The 19103-nt window shown below is 33.1% G+C and overlaps 1 protein-coding gene across 2 annotated transcripts in view; it reads right to left on the bottom strand.

The window, feature by feature from the left end:
- Positions 1-19103, bottom strand: part of LOC114331133 (calpain-7) — a 105522-nt gene that overhangs the window by 28464 nt on the left and 57955 nt on the right. For both annotated transcript variants that reach the window (XM_028280615.2, XM_050652544.1), the window contains one exon: positions 15037-15264. In XM_028280615.2, the coding sequence (XP_028136416.1) occupies positions 15037-15264 (228 nt within the window). The remainder of the gene's footprint in view (positions 1-15036; positions 15265-19103) is intronic.

The following is a 19103-nucleotide window of genomic DNA, read 5'->3' as shown; positions in this document are numbered from 1 at the left end:
AGTAAGGAGTTATGTTGCTCCAATAAACTTAAACAACCTATTTCCAGATTACCATATCGGTTTTTGGTTACATAATGGAAAAAACGAATAATGTAACACAAACATCGAACACACCTATTTAAAGACGAATGACGATCCAATAAAATATCTAAAAAATTATTGGGAATTTCAGCAATCAATGCGACAGTCCGCACTTCCAAATTTACATTAGTAGACTCCTTTGAATTAAGTTCAAAGAACGTTAGCGGATCAGATTGTAAGAAGGTTGGCCCCGCCCACCATTTGGAACAGTTAATTAACTCAGAGGGTAAGCAACCCCTTGAACCAATGTCAGCAGGATTTTCTTCAGAAGGAACATAGTGCCAACATGAAGAAGTTACTCGTTCCTGCACATAAGCTACTCTATTGCTCACAAAAGTTTTCCACTGATGAGGGGAAGATTGTAACCAACGTAATGTAACAGCAGAATCAGAATAACAGTATATTTCCTTGATTTCTACTTTATCTTTAATAACAGAAGAAACAAAGGAGACTAGTCGAGCCACTAAAACCGCAGCAGACAATTCTAATCTGGGAATAGTAAGTCCCTTATTAATGGGTGCGACCTTAGATTTAGCTATAACAAAAGAAACAAAAGGTTGGCCTGAAGGTGATAAGCATCGAAAGTACAAGACAGCGCAGTAACCTTTCTCGCTAGCGTCACCAAAACAGTGAACTTCTAAGCGTAAAATATCGTCAATTAATAAATGACGAGGTAAATTTAATTTACTCAAATATGCTACATCATCAATGTATTTTTTCCACAAACGGATAATTTCTTTTGATGGAGCATCATCCCAACCAATCTTTTGAGTCCATATTCTTTGAATAAGGTGTTTAATTAGAAATGTTATTGGAGATAAAAATCCAAGAGGATCAAATATTTTTGCTAAATTGGACAAAAGATGACGTTTTGTACAAGAAGAGTCTAAAACTTGAACTTTAAAAGCAAATGTATCCGAAGAAGCGTCCCATTCCAACCCTAATACTTTAAGTGTTTTGGACGAAATATCATCATTAAATGTAAGAGGTTTTATTGCTAAATCTGATACAGCTAATCCTTTCAATAAATCGGGTACATTACTGGACCATTTTTTCAACTCAAAACCTCCTTTGGCAAGTAAGGCAATAAGTTCGTCTCTTAGTGCTAAGGCATTTTCGAAACTAGGACAGGAAGAAACGATATCATCAACGTAGGTTCCAGTTTTAAGTGCCTCGGCTGCTAGAGGAAACGAATCCCCGTCATCATTAGCCAACTGATGTAGACATCTAATAGCAAGATAAGGAGAACAAGAGAGACCATAAGCAACTCTGTTGATACGAAGATCTCGAACAGGTTCAGAATTATTAGAACGCCAAAGTACTCTTTGATAATCTGTTTGAGTAGGATTAATTAAAATTTGCCTATACATTTTAGAAATATCGGCCGTAATTACATAACCATGCAATCGAAAATTAATCAAAATTGTACAGATGTCAGTCTGAAGCTTAGGACCAGTGAATAATTTGTCATTGAGTGAGGGTTGATTTGGAAGATGCCCGGAACCATTAAAAACGACCCTTAATTTACTTGTTAGACTTTCAGGTCTTAAAACACAATGATGCGATAAATAGTAAACATAAGGTGAATCGAAGTTATTCAATGGGACAGGTTCCATGTGACCGAGCTCAACAAATTCCTTCATAAAGGTGCGGTATTGGTCATAAAGTTCAGGAGATTTTTGAAGCCTTCTTTCTAATGAATAAAACCTACTAAGAGCAAGTGATCTAATATTAGGAAAGACAGGATTTTCTTCCTTAAAAGGTAGATCTACTACAAAGCGTCCTGAATGTTCACGCGTATAAGTATTCATAAACATATTTTCCACTTTAGCGTCATCAGGAGCTAAGCAAAAAACTTCAGGGACTGCTTCTAATTCCCAGAATTTCTTTATTTGCTGATCCAAAGAAACCGTATCTTCAACTTGGCAAAATAAAGACGTAAGAGTAGGTGCCTTTGAAATATTTACTTTTCCCATAAGCACATAGCCAAATATAGTATTAATTGCATCAGGTTCATCTTGATTGCCGTAAATACGTCCATCCAAAAGAATGGTAGAGAATACATCAGCTCCTAAAAGAATGTCTATGGATCCTCTACGAAAGAAGTTATCATCTGCTAACTTTAAATTAGCAATATGGGGCCAAGTATTAACTTCTAAATTACATAAAGGCTGATCCTCACATATTTTTGTCAAGACTAACGCATCGGTTGTCAAAATAGGAGAAGATTTACGTACTGGTTTAAAAGAAATGGTAACCCCACCTAAATTAGTGTTCGACTGCATAGAACCTAATCCTTGGATGTTAGCTGAAGTTTTCATGGGACGTAAACCTAAACGCCTAAGGGTCTTTTGACAGATGAAGGACGTCATGCTTCCCGAATCTAACAGACACCTAACAGGTTGGTAGTTACCGTGACAATCAAGCACCTCAATACATGCAGTGGAAAGCAAAGTACTTTTATCAGCGGAAGAAAAACACACAGAAACGGATGATCCAGTCGTTGAATTTAAAGTGGATGCCGCCGAATCTTGAACATTCTCTTCTTTCTTAGAAGAGGAGAAGCAAAGGAGTGTATGATGTTTTTTATGGCACGAGTGACAAGTCCATGTAGATTTGCATAGGCTAGAACGATGTGATCCAAGACAGTTAATACACATCTTGTTCTTTTTTATTAATTGAAATCGATCTACAGGAGATTTTGCCAAAAAAACGGAGCATTTATAAATGGCATGGGTATCATTAGTTTTACAGATAGAACATTTTGGTTCAGGTTCTGTTTGAGCAAGCAATGATGTAGATTTGGAAGAATTAGGTTTTTTAGAAAAGTTAGATTTTGGTTTAGTGTGAAAATCAATATTATCTAAAGCGAGACAACTTTGATTTAAAAAATCAATCAGTTTTTTATAGCTTGGGATGGTTGAATTATTATGAAAAAGCTCAAAACGTGTTACTAAAGAAACAGTTAATCGTTTTAAAATCATTTGAACAAGTATAAAATCCCAATGTACTGTGGGTAGTCCTAGCTTATTTAGAGATGCCACATTTTTCGAAAATGTATCTAACAACTTGCGTAGTTCTTTTGGATCTTCTGAAGTCAGTTGTGGTGAACTTTCAAGGTTATTCCATAAATTGGCAGCGATTACCCTAACATTATTAAACCTTTCACAAAGCAGATCATAGGCAATTGGATAATTGTTTGCTGTGATGTCAATATGATCCACAGCATCGCGCGCTGCACCCTTTAAACACGATAGTAACAAATTAAATTTGTCAATTGGCTGTAAGTAAGTAAGAGTATGAACGCGAGCATCAAACTGATCTATAAAACTTCTAAATTCAGTTATTTTTCCACTGAAAGATGGCAATTCCGGTTTCGGTAAATTAAAATAATTTATAGGTAAAGGATTTTGAGACTGTGAAGTTGATGTAGTTTGCTGACTTGATGTTGAAGATTTTCTAAAGGCTTGCACGTATGTTAATTTAATTTTATAATATAATTTGTCAAAATTACTACGGCAATCATCTTCGACTTTAAATAGCGCGTCCTCATTATCTTGCTCAGAAACTAACATAATTATTTTATTATGAAGATCATAAAAATTGTCACGAATTTTTTCCAATCCTTCATACATAACTTCCAAAACCGGGTAAAAATTCTTATCGTCAGCAGCTACCTTTAAAGCAACAGCATGAATTTCAGTCATTTGTTGCACTTCAACTTGTCTTAAAGATTGATATTTTTTAATTTTATCTGCCATTTTGTAAATTTAAATGTAGAATTAATAAATTTAGAAAAATATGAAATTAGCGTTAGGAAATAAAATAGGTTCACCACACGAAAATTAATAAAATACAACCGAACTTTGTGCTAATAAAATAGAAAACTATGTCCTCTGCTATTTGAATATTTATAGACAAAAAATAATTATAAAACATAAACCCTTTAAATAAAAATTACTGTGTAAAATAAACACACAGTTTCATCTATAATAGAGTCAACCTGTATAATAATTATTATAACAAAATTTGTCTATTGGCCGACGTTGACAATTTAATAATAATTACTTTTACATTAATGTGTTCCTTTTTTACTTGAAAAACAACATTAACTGAGGTATAGGTATCACTAACGATCGGCACAAACAAAAAACCAATTTACTAATTGATACGTGATTTTAATTTGGTAAAGAATATTTTATCGCCTTATGTTAAAGAATAACAAAAAAATAAAGTCAAAGGGAATGCGGTTAAATAACCTGAATTTAATTCTGATCTTTGTAAATTAGCAAAGTATGACAATAAAATCAAACAATTCAGGTTTAAAAGAAACTTTCCCCGACTATATTACCCTCTTAGAAAAATGAAAAATGCAAGAAAAAAATATAGAAAATGGATCTATCAGGCTCGTAACGGATCAATAAATCATCTTGGAGGAGATTACTAACTCAGTGAGCTTTATTAGTGGACTGTTTAGCATAGGGTGAATTTAAAAATAGAATAAAAAAAATAACAGTAAAAAAACCAGACCTTAAAGTAAATTGTAATAAAAATATTTCCTACCTTGTCATTTCTCGTTGCACAAGCTGGAGCAGGCCTGCTATTTTTCGTACTGCTATTGCTGAGTAGTATAAAGTATAAATCACTCGCGAGGACTATATTGAGTTTCTATACACTTTTCGGAATGATTGTAAGTGACTGTTAACCAAGAGAGTTGGTTGGCGAATTGTCTTTTTAAAATGAGGCGAGTAGGCAGGTAATTACATACAAAAAACTTTAAGGTTTTTACTTGAAAATAATGATAAAAATTAATACATACTCACTGAATTAGGTATTGGCCTACTCGTATATACGGGGTGTCCCATAATATTGAAAAGAAAATGAATTAAAATATTCTTTACAAAAACAAGAAAATTAAAAATTGTTATTCCTACTTATGTGGACGAACCAGTTACCAATATTCGCTGGAGAACGTCAATTCAAACAGTCAGATCATATCCAGGGGTGATATGCGGATCCGATCATACTCTCCTCGCAGCTAAAGTAAAGCTTAAACTTAAAGCGCCCAAAAAACGAAAAGAGACAAATAGGATAGAACTAAGAAAGAATGACGACCTTCTCCAGGAAGTATATAAAAAATGCCCTCTATTTGTAACGGAACATCACAAGAAATATGGGAGGCTTTTAAAAATTGTGTAACAACACCAATTGATCATCCAAAGATGATCATGTGAAACGGAAACACTGGATAACAGATGAAACCTTTCAAATCATTGAGAATAGAAGAAATCTTTGTCAAAGTGGTGTGCATAGTGAAAGGGAAAAAGCTAGTTTAAGAAACCTCAATAAAGAAATAAAACGAAGATGCAATGGGAGATAAAAAAAACAGTACTTTGAAAGTATATGCAAAGAAATTGAGAGACATGATCACAATAATCAGCCGAGAGATCTATTTAGAAAAATACGCTACTTAACAAGAGACTTCAAAGCCAGAACTTGGGCCATTGAAGGCAACACTGGAACTCTGAAAACAAACAGAGAAGATATAGCAGAGACATGGAGATCGTATTGCAGAGACCTATATAAAGATGATCAACGCCAAAAACCTGTTAACCAAATCCCTGACAAGGTGGAAGAAGAACCTGATATACTTGAAAATAAAGTAAGACTGACGATCAGTAAGCTCAAATATAATAAAGCTCCAGGTCCAGTTCTAGATATGATAACAGCAGAAATGCTCAAAGCCACAGAAGAAACTGGCGTAAAATTACTTCATCTACTCTGTAACCAAATATGGCATTCTAAACAATGGCCTGAAGACTGGACAAAATCTACAATAACGACAATTCATAAAAACGGCAGCTTCCATAAATGCGACAATTTTAGAATTATTTCTCTTATATCACATGCCAGTAAAATAATGCTACATATTATAATCAATGAGAGACTAAAAACATTCCTTCAAAGAGAAATTCCACAAGAGCAAACTGGATTTACCAAAGGTAGAGGTACTCGAGAACACCTGTTGAATATAAGACAGATAATCGAAAAATCTAGGGAATTCAATATTCCACTGTACATATTATGCTTTATAGATTATCGTAAGGCGTTCGACAGCTTATAACTGAACTATACGAACACACTACTGGATCAGTTAAAGTGCTTGACACACTTTCAAACGAATTTCATCCAGAACGGGATGTCGGACAGGGATGTATACTATCTCCACAATTATTCAATATATATGGGGAGCATATTATGAAAAGAGCACTTGAAGGATGGGAAAAAAGCATCTCATAAATGGTCATAAAATAAAACAACCTACGTTTCGCAGATGACACATAGTCAAGCCCTTCTTGCAAATAGTCAAGCAGAGCCGATTGATCTTATACGACTAGTTGAAAACGAAAGTCAAATATTTGGTCTGCAATTAAAGATATCAAAGACAAAGATCATGATAGTGGATAGACTACATAACAATCATCCACACATAACCACAATTGATCGTTCGGAAGTTGTGAGCTCATACTTATATCTGGGATCATTAATCACAAACACAGGGTCACTACAGGAAGAAATAAAACGTAGATGTGATCTGGCAAAAGTCGCCACACAAAAATGACCACAATATGGAAGGACTGTCAAATTTAAAGAGTGTTAAAGATGAGCTTGACCAACTGCTTAATATTCCCAATACTGACATACGGATGTGAATCTTGGACCCTGAGAAATTCGGAAAGAAGAAATATAGACGCCACTGAAATGTTCTGTTAGAGACGAATGCTACGAATTCCTTGGACCGACCATAGGACAAATAATTCAATTTTAAGAGAGCTAAAAGTTAGCCAATGACTCTCCAGTAAAGTCCATCTCCAACAATTAAAATACTTTGGACATGTTATGAGAGCAAACACAGAAAACATGGAAAGACTCATTATACAAGGAAAGGTGGAAGGCCGAAGATCACGAGGAAGATCCCCAACAAGATGGATCGATCAAATTACAGGAATATGCGAAAGACCTATGCATGAGTTAAAAGAAATGACCAGAGACAGAGATCTTTGGAGACGGACAATACACGACATCACGTCGACCACTACACTCCCTCCGGGGGGTCAGGATTGAAGAGAGAGATCGCATGTCCCATATACCTAAGTTTTCTTCTCTTAATTGTTAGAAGTACGTCTCTTTCCTTATGCGTACTGCTCATTACCTCTTGTTGGTTATTTTATCTACCCATGAAATCTTCAGTACTCTTCATAGCACCTCAGCAGTCGCATTTTTAATTGAAGGTTAAGCAGAGAAGCCTCTTCATTCTTGTAAAGTATTTCTGATCTGTTCGATTCTGATTCATATTGCTTGAGAGCTGTCATTGTTTTCATTAATGGTTGTACCTATTTCAATTATTCTCTTACTCTTTCAATAGGCTGATTCTGTACATATAGTCCTGTCGCCAGGTGGGTACAACGGCCTCCTTTATTTAGATGGACTTACCCAAGTTTTTTTATGTATTTTGACCCGTAGAACACGAATTTTTTGGGTAACAGTTGATACGGATGTCGATAAGATTGTTATAAACAAAGAACTTGAGGAATTACATAACCCTCGACTTCTCGCAGAACAAAACATTTTTTTGTATTTTTTGGGTCATTCTAAGAAAAAAATGTTCTTACAAGTTTTTTCGTAGGATGCATAGTTTTCGAGATAAATGCGGTTGAACTTTCAAAAAATCGAAAAATTGCAATTTTTGAACCCGAATGACTTTTTATTAAAAAACAAAATAGCAATTCTGCTTACCGCATTTGAAAGTCCGAGTCAAATTATATCGGTTTTGATTATTTGCATTGCTAAAAATGTATTTTTTTATTGTTAAACAAAGCTATAAACACATAGTGTTTCCCGTTCCCAATACATGCGTTTAAATGCATGCTACGTACAAATTGCCTCGCTTGCACTTGTACCTACTCTACCTACTCGTTCGATTTTAAATGAAAGATCATTGAAAACATCACTCAAGCACTATGTGTTTATAGCTTAGTTTAACAATAAAAAAATAAATTTTTAGCAATGCAAACAATCAAAACCGATATAATTTGACTTGAACTTTCAAATGCGGTAAGTAGAATTGCTATTTTATTTTTTAATCAAAAGTTATTCGGGTTCAAAAATTGCCATTTTTCGATTTTTTGAAAGTTCAACCGCGTTTATCTCAAAAACTATGCATCCTACGAAAAAACTTGTCATAAGATTTTTTGCTTAGAATGACCCAAAAAATACAAAAAAATGTTTTGTTTTGCGAGAAATCGCTGTTATGTAACTCCTCAAGTACTTTGTTTATAACAATCTTATCGACATCCGGGTCAACTGTTACCCAAAAAATTCGTGTTCTACGGGCCAAAATACATAAAAAAACTTGGGTAAGTCCATCTGAATAAAGGAGGCCGTTGTACCCCCCTGACGACAGGACTAATATATCTCACGAATGTCCTGAGTTATCTTTGTTATTATCATATATTTCGTCTTGCTTATATTGAGCGATAGTCCACATTCTTCACTTACTGCGGTTACTTTATTAAGCAGTATCTGTAGGTCTCATGTGATTTGGCTAAAAGGACTGTATCATCGGCGTATCTCAGGTTATTATTGATCATGCTATTAATTCCAATGCCTATGTTTTGTTCATCCATTGCCTTACTTAGTATGTCTTCCGAGTATACAGTGCTAGTCAAAAGTCCGTACCCCCTCGTATCTTTTGAACGGTTATACTTATAATAGTGAAATTTGGAGGGAGGAAATTAACGGACGTAGGCTTCTTAACTAGTCATGACAGGTGACGTAATAGTGACAGATGACTTTACAGCGCCACTGTGACAGAAATTTTTAAATGGTACCTTATGGCAAGTGATATCTCGTTTGAAAGATATTCAAAATACCTATTCAGTCATACTAATTTTTTTGGATATAAATTAATTTTGATTTTGGTTAATAAATGAAATAAATATAAAATTGTAGTTTCGCATTTAATTAATAAAAATTCAAATGTCCGCCTATGGTTTTTTTTGTCAAAGAAGTTCACGTTTTTCAGTTCTCTAATAGTTTTTACGTCAACGTCAACCCTTTTGAGAAGTAATCATAGGCGGAGGTTTGAATTTTTATTAATTAAATGCGAAACTACAATTTTATATTATTTCATCTATTCATCAAAATTAGCTAAACTCAAACAAAATTAGTATGACTGAATAGGCATTTTCAATACCTTTTAAACGAGGTACCACTTGCCATAAGGTCCCATTTAAAATTATCTGTCATGGTGGCGCTGCAACGTCATCTGTGACTATTACGTCACCTGTCATGACTAGTTAAGACGCCTACATCCGTTTATTTCCTCCCTCCAAATTTCACTATTATAAGTATAACCGTTCAAAATATACGAGGGGGGTACGAACTTTTGACTAGCACTGTATATTAATACTTATTTATGTTAGAGAAGTATTTATTTATGTTTTGTGGACCTTAAGAAAGCATTTGACGGGGTAAAATTAAAGGACGTTATCCATTTCTTATACTCAAGAGAGGTACCTCTAGGAATAATTAAAACGATCTAAAACACCTACCAAAACAACACAATAAAAATATTAGTAGAAGTTGAACTAACTGACCCAATTGAAGCTGACAATGGGATAAGATAGGGGGATTCCTTGAGTCCTTTATTGTTCAACCTGATCATGGATGAAATAATAAAAAAAGTAAGAACTAAAAAAGGATACCACATGGGAAAAAAACTTAAAATAATCTCTGCAGACGATGCAATACTAATCTCTCAAAGTGAAGATGATTTACAACGTATGCTGCACCAATTTAGCATAACCGCCAAAGATTTAACGTTTTAATTTCCCAAAAATAAAAACAAAATGCATGGTTATAACAGCAAATTCAATAAGATGTAAATTGGAGCTGGAGGGTCAAATAATAGAACAAGTGATGGAGTTTAAATATCGACGGTCTAACTTTAATAACCCGTATCTGACAAAAGAGGTTTTTTACAGTAGGAGGTTTTTTCTGTTTTTTGAAATACCCCGTATCTTTAAAAATATTCGTAAAAAAATTACAGCAATTTCCCATATCGGGACATAACAGCCATCAGACCAATAATGACATATGTAGTGATGTAAGAAGAGAATATTCTCGTTCTCGAGAATATTCTCTTGGGAGTTGCTGCGTCCTTAATCGTGCTAAAACGATACATAAAAAAGAAAAACGAAAAAACGGAAAATGTGGATATGGCATTTCTAAGTAAACGCGAAACAATGAGTAATTTAACTATGGAAATAATGCTAGACAATTATTTGTTTAAGAATTCTACAAGAATGTCAAAAAGTGATTTCGAACTTTTAATAAATATAATATGATACGGCCAAGGATAGAGAAGAAAGATCAAACATGAGAAACGCAATACCAATCTGAACAAGATTAGCAATTGTTATTTATATATACTAGTTTTAGATTAATGTATTTATTCAGGGTGCACTACTCTTCCAATTGTCTCATAGTTCCAGAAGTATGCCAAGTTCCACAACTCTGGACGTAAATGTACTGCATTAATAAACCCTATTGTGATTTCATTTGACCACGTATTCATCTTTTCTTTGTATGTTTTGACAAAATCAAATTAAATTTCAACAGAGTACCGAAAATAAAGAGGAAATACAGAGCAACATGCAAAATTTTCCACAGCAGTTTGACTTTATCGGCAACGCATCAGGCACTGCAATAGTGTTCAAATACTAGTAAGATTTCGGTCACATGGCTCAGCCAAACGGCGATATTTTCATTAGATGGCTGTAATGTTGCCAGAAACATACCAAATATATATTTTCGGCAACATATTAACTCAAAAACTAGCCCGTCTAAATGCCCCTTTAGACGTAGACCAATCCATGACTGAGCTGACGACTCGTGAAAAATAAAATCCCACAACTTCTTATCAATACATTGAAATGCAGAATGTAGATGACCAGGATGAGCTAATGATAGAAATAGATTCTGAACCTGAGGCCCCATGTTTTTCTGATTAAATCACCACAGCCATTACTTGCATTATTTGTTGTTAAGAAAAAACTTTCATTTTTTTATCAAATAAATTTTGTGTTCTCTGTTGTTTTTGTATTTTGTTTATATGTATATAAAGAACACTGTTGTTTAGTCTCATAATTTTGTATATAATTTCATGATTTGTAATACCCTATTTCATCTTCAACAATATCTCTAAATGCGTCATAGGGTTCATTCTCAGAAAATTCTCCATATCGAGAATATTCTCTGATTTTTCATTCTCGAGAATTTTCCAACACTGGACATACGCAGAAACACGACCCGACACGGAAAGGACAAAAAGATAGCTCGAAACAGCGGAGATGAAAACCCTTCGAAAAATCGATGGTAAGACTCTATGAGACAGATCTAGGAGTATAGACATACGACGGAGATGCGAGGTGGACAACATTAATAACTGGGTAAAAAACAGAAGAATAGAATGGAATGACCACATAAGCCGAATGACAACAAATAGGAGGTAAGGACAGCGAGAGACGGTTCCCCAATAGGAAGACGATCAGTGGGAAGACCACGAAAACGATGGAACGACAACTTACTAGAGTCACATTGAAAAAACAAACAGAGTCATGTCTATACAAAAAGAAGAAGAAGAAAAAGTATATATATATTAAATAATATTGGTGAAAGTATACACACTTTTGGTACACCTCTTTGTATTTCTATTTCTTTTGATGTTATGTCTTCTATTCTCACTACTTACTGCTTTTTGGCCATAGTATAAGTTTGAAATTATTCTTATATTATATTCTGAGGCCTAATCTTCTTTTTTCTAATGCTTCGATCAGTTGGTCATGTTTAACCCTATCAAAAGCCTTATTATAATCTATAAAACACATGTACAGTTCTTGATTCATATCTAGACATCTTTGCGACAGGACGTTAGGTGCGAATAGTGCCTCCTTCGTTCCTAGGCCTTTACGGAATCCAAATTGTGAATCGCTGATGTTTATATCTAGTTTCCTGCATATTATGAATCACTTTTAGCAGGATTTTCAGTGCGTGACTCATCAAACTTATTGTACGATAGTCAGAGGAACTCTTGGCATTATTCTTTCTTGGAAGGGTTACAAACTTTGATATTATTTTTCTCATGATCATCTTTCAGTGCGTCACAGTTTTTCGATTTCTTTCTAACGCATTAAATTGTATGTGACAGAAAAAAAGGCACGTCGGTGATTACATTTCGTCGGTGACATTTATAACATTTATTCCAGTTATTCTAGTTGTCGATAGATGGCGCCATAATAAAAAAAATAATTTTTTTTAATTAGATAATAATATTACAAATATAATCTGTATAATTTATAAGACTATATAAATCAAAGAAAATACCATTTTATAAATGCAAGAAACACATTTGATTTGTTTTTATTCCAAATTGAAAATAAAATGTGACAACTGTCAGATTTAACTAAAATGTCATGTTAGAATAAATGTCATAAATGTGTATTATCACGGACTTACTCTTTTTCCTATCATTTGGTACGCACTGAAAAATGCTCATGAAAAGGACAATACCAGCCACTCATTTGGTATTATTCCAGTTGTATATATGTATTATGACGTCGATTAACTCTAAAACATGAATCTTGTCCTCTCCATAAGTTTGAGAATTTCCGCTGGCAGTCGATCTGGACCTGCAGCTTTTTTGTTCTTTAGCATGTTTAGTGCATATATCACTTCATCTTTAATTACGTCTGGTCCCAATTCTCCTTTTAAATTTTCAAGGTTAGTTTGTCTTCTCTCATCTTCGCAGAGTTGTGTAATGTATTTCTTCCATATTTCTAGCTGCTAATCTGTTTCTGTGACTATTTTTCCATTGCTATCGTATAATACATCAAACTTTTTTGTTTACTAATGCCAACGAGTTCTTTGACTTTCTTGTGTACGTTAAAGCTGTTATCTTGGTACTGGGGGTTGTTACCCCCGATGATGGGGTTGATTAAGTTGAAAACGCTATTTACCAGACATATATTTATTTGGAACACTAAATACGCCAGTAACTAGTTGGTGGACAAAGTCTATGATCTAACCCCGTCGATGTCTGAATAATAATAATAATAATAATAATTTATTCAACAATAATAGGTACAATCTTTTTAGATATTTACAGCTAAAGTGAATAAATTAACCCGAAGGTCTCCGAGAGGTGTGGATACACCTGTTTCGGTAAATATGATATAAAATAATAAATAATAACATGTTAACGTAAATAACATAAATAGCAACATAATACAATATAATACAATAAATAGATAAATACGTTTTTTTAATTGTAAATACACAGTTATGTTTTAGTAAATATGATACGTAGCATAAATAATATAATGAAAACAATAAAATAAATACTTAGTTTAACAATAAAGCACGAATAATTAATTTTTTTTTAACAATTATGTATGGTTCAATTAGTTAGTAATATTTTTGAAGAATGGTGTATATACGCATGTTTTATTAAATATGATAAAAATAATAAGCAAAATAAATCAGTTTAAAACAATATAAAATTTGAAATATAGGTATAAAAATTGGTAGTGAGAGTTTCTTTTATTTTTTTTTTTTGTTTTGTAATGTATGTAAATTTAAGCTACTATAATGATGTCACAAAAATTTCTTGTTTGTTCCATCAGAAATGATTTTAATTTCTTTTTAAATAGAAGAACATTCTTAGTATTTTTGATAGCATTGGGGATATGATTATATATTTTTGGGGCTAGAAATAGAAAACTTCTTTGACAGAAGGACTTTGTCATTTTCGGAATCATATAAAGGTGTTTGCCTCTTGTATCATGCTCATGTGATGGTAAATTGTTGTTTGTTTTCATGGTGTGATATTTTAAAGACACACAAAGAAAGTATAACTGTTTCAAGTCAAATATATTACTATCCTTATATAATCTATCTGTAGAGTAGGTGTATGGTTTAGACATAATAATTTTCAGAAATCTCCTTTGTATGATTTCCAGTGGGAGAATGTGTGTTTTTAGGGCGCCTCCCCAAGCCAGTATACCATAACGGAGATGACTTTCTACTAGTCCGTAATATAGTGTGCGAAGGTATATATTAGTTATGTGTTTTTTAAGATGTTTAAACTTATACAGGATAAACTGTAGCTTTTTAATGATATATTTAATGTGAAAGTCCCATTTTAGATGTGTATCTATAAAAACTCCTAGATATTTAACATTTGTTACGGGTTTAATATAAAAATTTTGTTTATTATGTGATATTTGAAGGGGTTTGAAAAGATCAGTGGTCAAGTTAGAGTTAAATATTGGTAGATAAACAGTTTTCTTAAAATTGATTGTTAGTATTTTGTAGTCAAACCATTCTTTTATTAGTTGTAGATCACATTCTGCTTTTGTTTTTAATTCATACCAATTCTCAGCATCATAAATAATAGCTGTATCATCAATAATGATCAATCCCTTTTACTTTCTCCGTATCTATAAATAAATCGTAATTGTTTTGTTATGATTGACTAGAGCCGAATGTGACCGTGAATTACTAATATTAGAATCGCTGACTTCGGAGTTTTCAAAACGAGTGGCCTACATTGCAACATCAATGTCACCCATTTATGTAATGTAAACAATGCATGTAGACAGTAGACTTTTAAAGACTTTTAAAAATTAAATCGAGATGGATTACTCTTATTTTTTAATGCTAATATAAATCCTGTACACTGTCGTGTTTTGCTTACAACTCCTCAATTTTTTGTAACTCCTCACAAATCTCTATCTTTCGGCAAACATCGTGGATATACAAGGAAATTGTGTATTAACTATAAGGAAATCAACTCAACTTTACAAATTGTTAATATAATAACCAAGGCCTTACCCCATCAACAGTCTGCACATCCATTACAGCATAAGCATGAGTAGCAACAAGCCCAGTTCTTTCAGCTTGTGCATCGGAAAGCTCTCCTGTAGCTACAGTCACCAAAACGTCTCCTTTTGCCATGCGCGATTCAATTTTCTGGAACACCGCGTCCTTGTTAAAGTCTGGACAGTTCTTTATTGCAGCTCTCTCTGGGATCCAGCCAGTTAAAGCATGAAGGTCAATGTTCTAGAAATAATAACAACTACAAAAAAGAAAACTATAAACTAGGCTTAAAATGTAAAATTATGTGAACATACTTAAACAAAGTAAAGCAAAAATCAGGAAAACATCAAGTCTTCAGTTAATTGAAAAACGTGGTAAAATTTGGAATCAGTAACATTATAGCGTTGATTGATAAATACGGAAAGATACGAAAGCCTATGCATTATTTTGTTGTCTTTAAAACCTGCCCGTATAGTGGCGCGCCTAGCTTAAATTTGTTGGAACTAGCCTTAGAGGGAAGTGTAAAATTCTCCCTACTCAAGGAACTAGCCAAGAACACGCGGTTATTTTACGTGGCCCGTATTCAAAATTTTAACGCAGCAGTCACTATCATATTAATCTGTATTATTTTTTTTTGTTTTTGTTTCTGCAAAAATGTTGAAAATATAAATTGACTATAGAGTTTTTTTTTTCACTAGTCTTGACCTCACAAGTAAATAATTTTCGAGTTATTTGCGAGTGAATATATTCATTTCTCAAAAAATAGTACGTTTTTAGACGGATTGTCGCAAATAACTTAAAAAGGAAGTATTTCACCAAAAAAAAAACATTCATAGCAAAAATACAGCTTATCAAAAAGGGAAAAAATATGTTTTATTATAATATGACATATGAAGTCGTAGAACCAGTAAAAGCAGAGTTGTAGCTAATGAAAAGTAGGTTCTTATTATTTGTCAAATTCAAAATTGAATATTTCTACATGAAATAACCAAAAAATTAAGAACTTTTCGGGAAAAAAACATCATAACTTTTTTAAAAAGTTTAAAAACAGCTTTATTTTTTTTTGAGTTTCTAGTATCAGAAGTAAACAAGTTGCGCATAAAATAAAGTTGATCCCTTTTTTTGTAAAAAAATGCTTTTTCACGTTTTTTTAAAACTATCTTTTACAAAAAAGGACCAACTTTATTTTCAGCGTAACGTGCTTACTTTAATGCTAGAAACTTTTTTAAAAACAAAAACAAAGCTTTTTTAAACACTTTAAAAAAGTTGCGATGAGTTTTCCCAGAAATGTGCTTCATTTTTTGGTTATTTCACGTTGAAATATTCGATTTGGAATTTGACGAATAAGAACTTACTTTTCATTAGCTACAACTCTGCTTCTACTGAGTATAAAGACTTGATACAGACATTTTTTTAAATTTTTTATAAACTATATTTTTATTGAATACTTTTTTCGATAAAATACTTACTTATTGTGTTATTTGCGTAAAACCGTCTAAAAACGTGTTTTTTTTTTTGTTAAAAAATGAACATATTCACTCGCAAATAACTCGAAAAGTATTAGCTTAGTGAAAAAACTCAATAGAACAAAACTTGCTACAATTTAATCAGTTTATCCACTTGATAGATACTAGATAGTATTAGACTTATTGTTATTATAGCTACCTAGCCTTATGCAAAGTGGATTTAGAAAGTCCACATCTACATTAGACAACCTAGTGGATATTGAATCTGTAATTCATGGGTCATTTGGATATGATCAAGTATGTTTGGCTTATGGCTATCTTTTATTATATTTTATAATGCGTGCCATTTGGGGATTAGATGTAAGAATTCTATTAAGTTGGTCAATTCCAGGAAATATAAAATTTATTAGTAATTTCCTATATAGATGAAACTTATTCGAATAGATAACGTTCTTTTAGACTCAAAAATCCAATTAAACGACATTCCTCAATGGTCTACTCGTTGCACTTTTCCTTATTGCCATCAATGACATCGCTAAATCACTTAACCCACTAGTCATTTAGAAATTAGAGAATTGGTCGAACACTACTGGCCTAGAATTTTCTCCCACTAAAACGAAAACAATAATCTTCAGTAAAACTCGAAAGAAGCACATTATACTACCAAAAATCTACCTAAAGAATTTCTTCTTCTTCTTCTTCTTTTATATAGGTAGTACTGCCTGTTTTTCTTCAATGGTGCCTTTCATTCTGCCCCTAAGTTGTCATTCCATCTTTTCCTTGGGCGTCCTATACTTCTTCTGCCTAACGGTGACTTTTCCCTGGCTATTCTTACTATCTTTGATTCAGACATCCTGCTTATGTGTTCATTCCACTCTTCTTTTCTATTCTTTACCCAGGTATTTATATTGTCTACCCCACATATACATCTGATTTCCTGACTTCTTACCCTATCCCGTAGTCCTTTTCCAGCAATCCTTCTTAAGATCTTCATTTCGTTGGTCTCCAGACGTCTTTGTATTTTGCTTGCATCTGGTCTTGTTTCGGCAGTGTAAGTCATAACTGGTCTAATAACTTCAGTCAAATGACTTATATATTCGGTCCTTTGTGTCCACTCTAAGATGTTTGTTTTTCCAAATTGTGTCGTTTAGGCATCCGGCCGTTCTACTGGCTTTAATTATTAGTCTTTAACCTCTTCTTCGATATTATTGTCGGCTGATAGATTAATTCCCAGGTATTTACTTTTATCGTCTAAGTCCAATTTGCATCTTATTGGTTCTTTGGATATTACTAAGCTTTTTGTTTTTTGGGCTGATATTTTCATATTCATTTCTTTTGCGTTAATGTTGAATTCGTGCAGTAATCTTTGTAGGTCGTCTTCGCACTCTGCTACTAACACGGTGTCATCAGCGTAACATAGTATTTTTATCTCTTTATCGCCTATTTTTTACCCTCTTTTTTTCTTCACTTGTTCTATTATTGCATCCAGCGTTATGTTAAACAGTAGAGGGCTTAGTGAATATCCTTGCTTGATTCCTGTGTCTGCTTCTATATGGGTTCTGTTATTATTCCATTGACTTTCATTACTATTTTATTTCGTACTTAAATGTTTTCTATCAGTTTTATAATATCCAGTGGTAAATTTTTTTCATATAGTAGGTGTATCACATCTTTTAATTGTATTCTATCAAACGCTTTCTCTAGGTATATAAAACAGAAAAACCCTCGCTTGTTATATTCTAATGATTTTTCCGCTATTTGTTTTATCACAAAAACTGCATCGTTATGATCTTCCACTTCTAAATCCTTGTTGTTAAACCGATATATTTATGCACGCCATTATTTTCTTCATCAGTATTTTTGTTGTGAGTTTCAGTATAGTGCTCTACTGGGGTCTGCCCTATCACTTTTCTTAAATAACGCTATCATCTGAGTGGTACTCCATTCTTCTGGAATTCTTCCTGTATTTATTATTTTACTTATCAGGATATTCAGTTCTTTGTGAAGTCTCTCTCCTCCGTATTTTAAAAGTTCATTAGCTATTCAATCTTTCCCTGGTGCTTTTCGATTTTTCATCTGTTTTAAGGCGTTTGTTATATCTTCCTCTTTAATTTCTGTTTGCTCATCCGATTCTAATCCTGGTTTTCCAGTTCTTCATGATTAGCTGTTTGATACAGGTTTTCTAGGTAAGTTGTCCATGTATTTGTATCAATATGTTTTACTTCTATCAATTCCTTCATCTCTGCTGTTTGACCTCTTATCATTTTCCACATTTCGTTTTGCATCCCGTATAAGTCGTGCTCCATCTCTTTTGAAAATGCTTACCAATGTTCTGTTTTCTTCCTTCTTACTATTGAGTTTAACTCATTTCAAACTCTTTTATATTCTTCATATGTTTGTCTCGTTCTTTTGAATTTGTATTCTAGCTAGATTTTCTTTTTTTTCTTGGCATTTTATTTTTATTTCTTCACAGATCCATGGTGTTCTCCTTTTCTTTCTTATATGTTTACTTATCTTACGTTCTTCAAGTGCGTCCGTTGCTGCCATTTTGATATTATCTCTAATCTTCCTCCAACTTTCTTCTATGTCTTCATCTGGTGTTATGTAGTTTTCGTT

The sequence above is a fragment of the Diabrotica virgifera genome, chromosome 5, assembly GCF_917563875.1.
Source record: "Diabrotica virgifera virgifera chromosome 5, PGI_DIABVI_V3a".
NCBI lineage: Eukaryota > Metazoa > Arthropoda > Insecta > Coleoptera > Chrysomelidae > Diabrotica > Diabrotica virgifera.
Note: the sequence above shows the minus strand (reverse complement) of the source record. Positions and strands in the feature narration are given on the sequence as shown.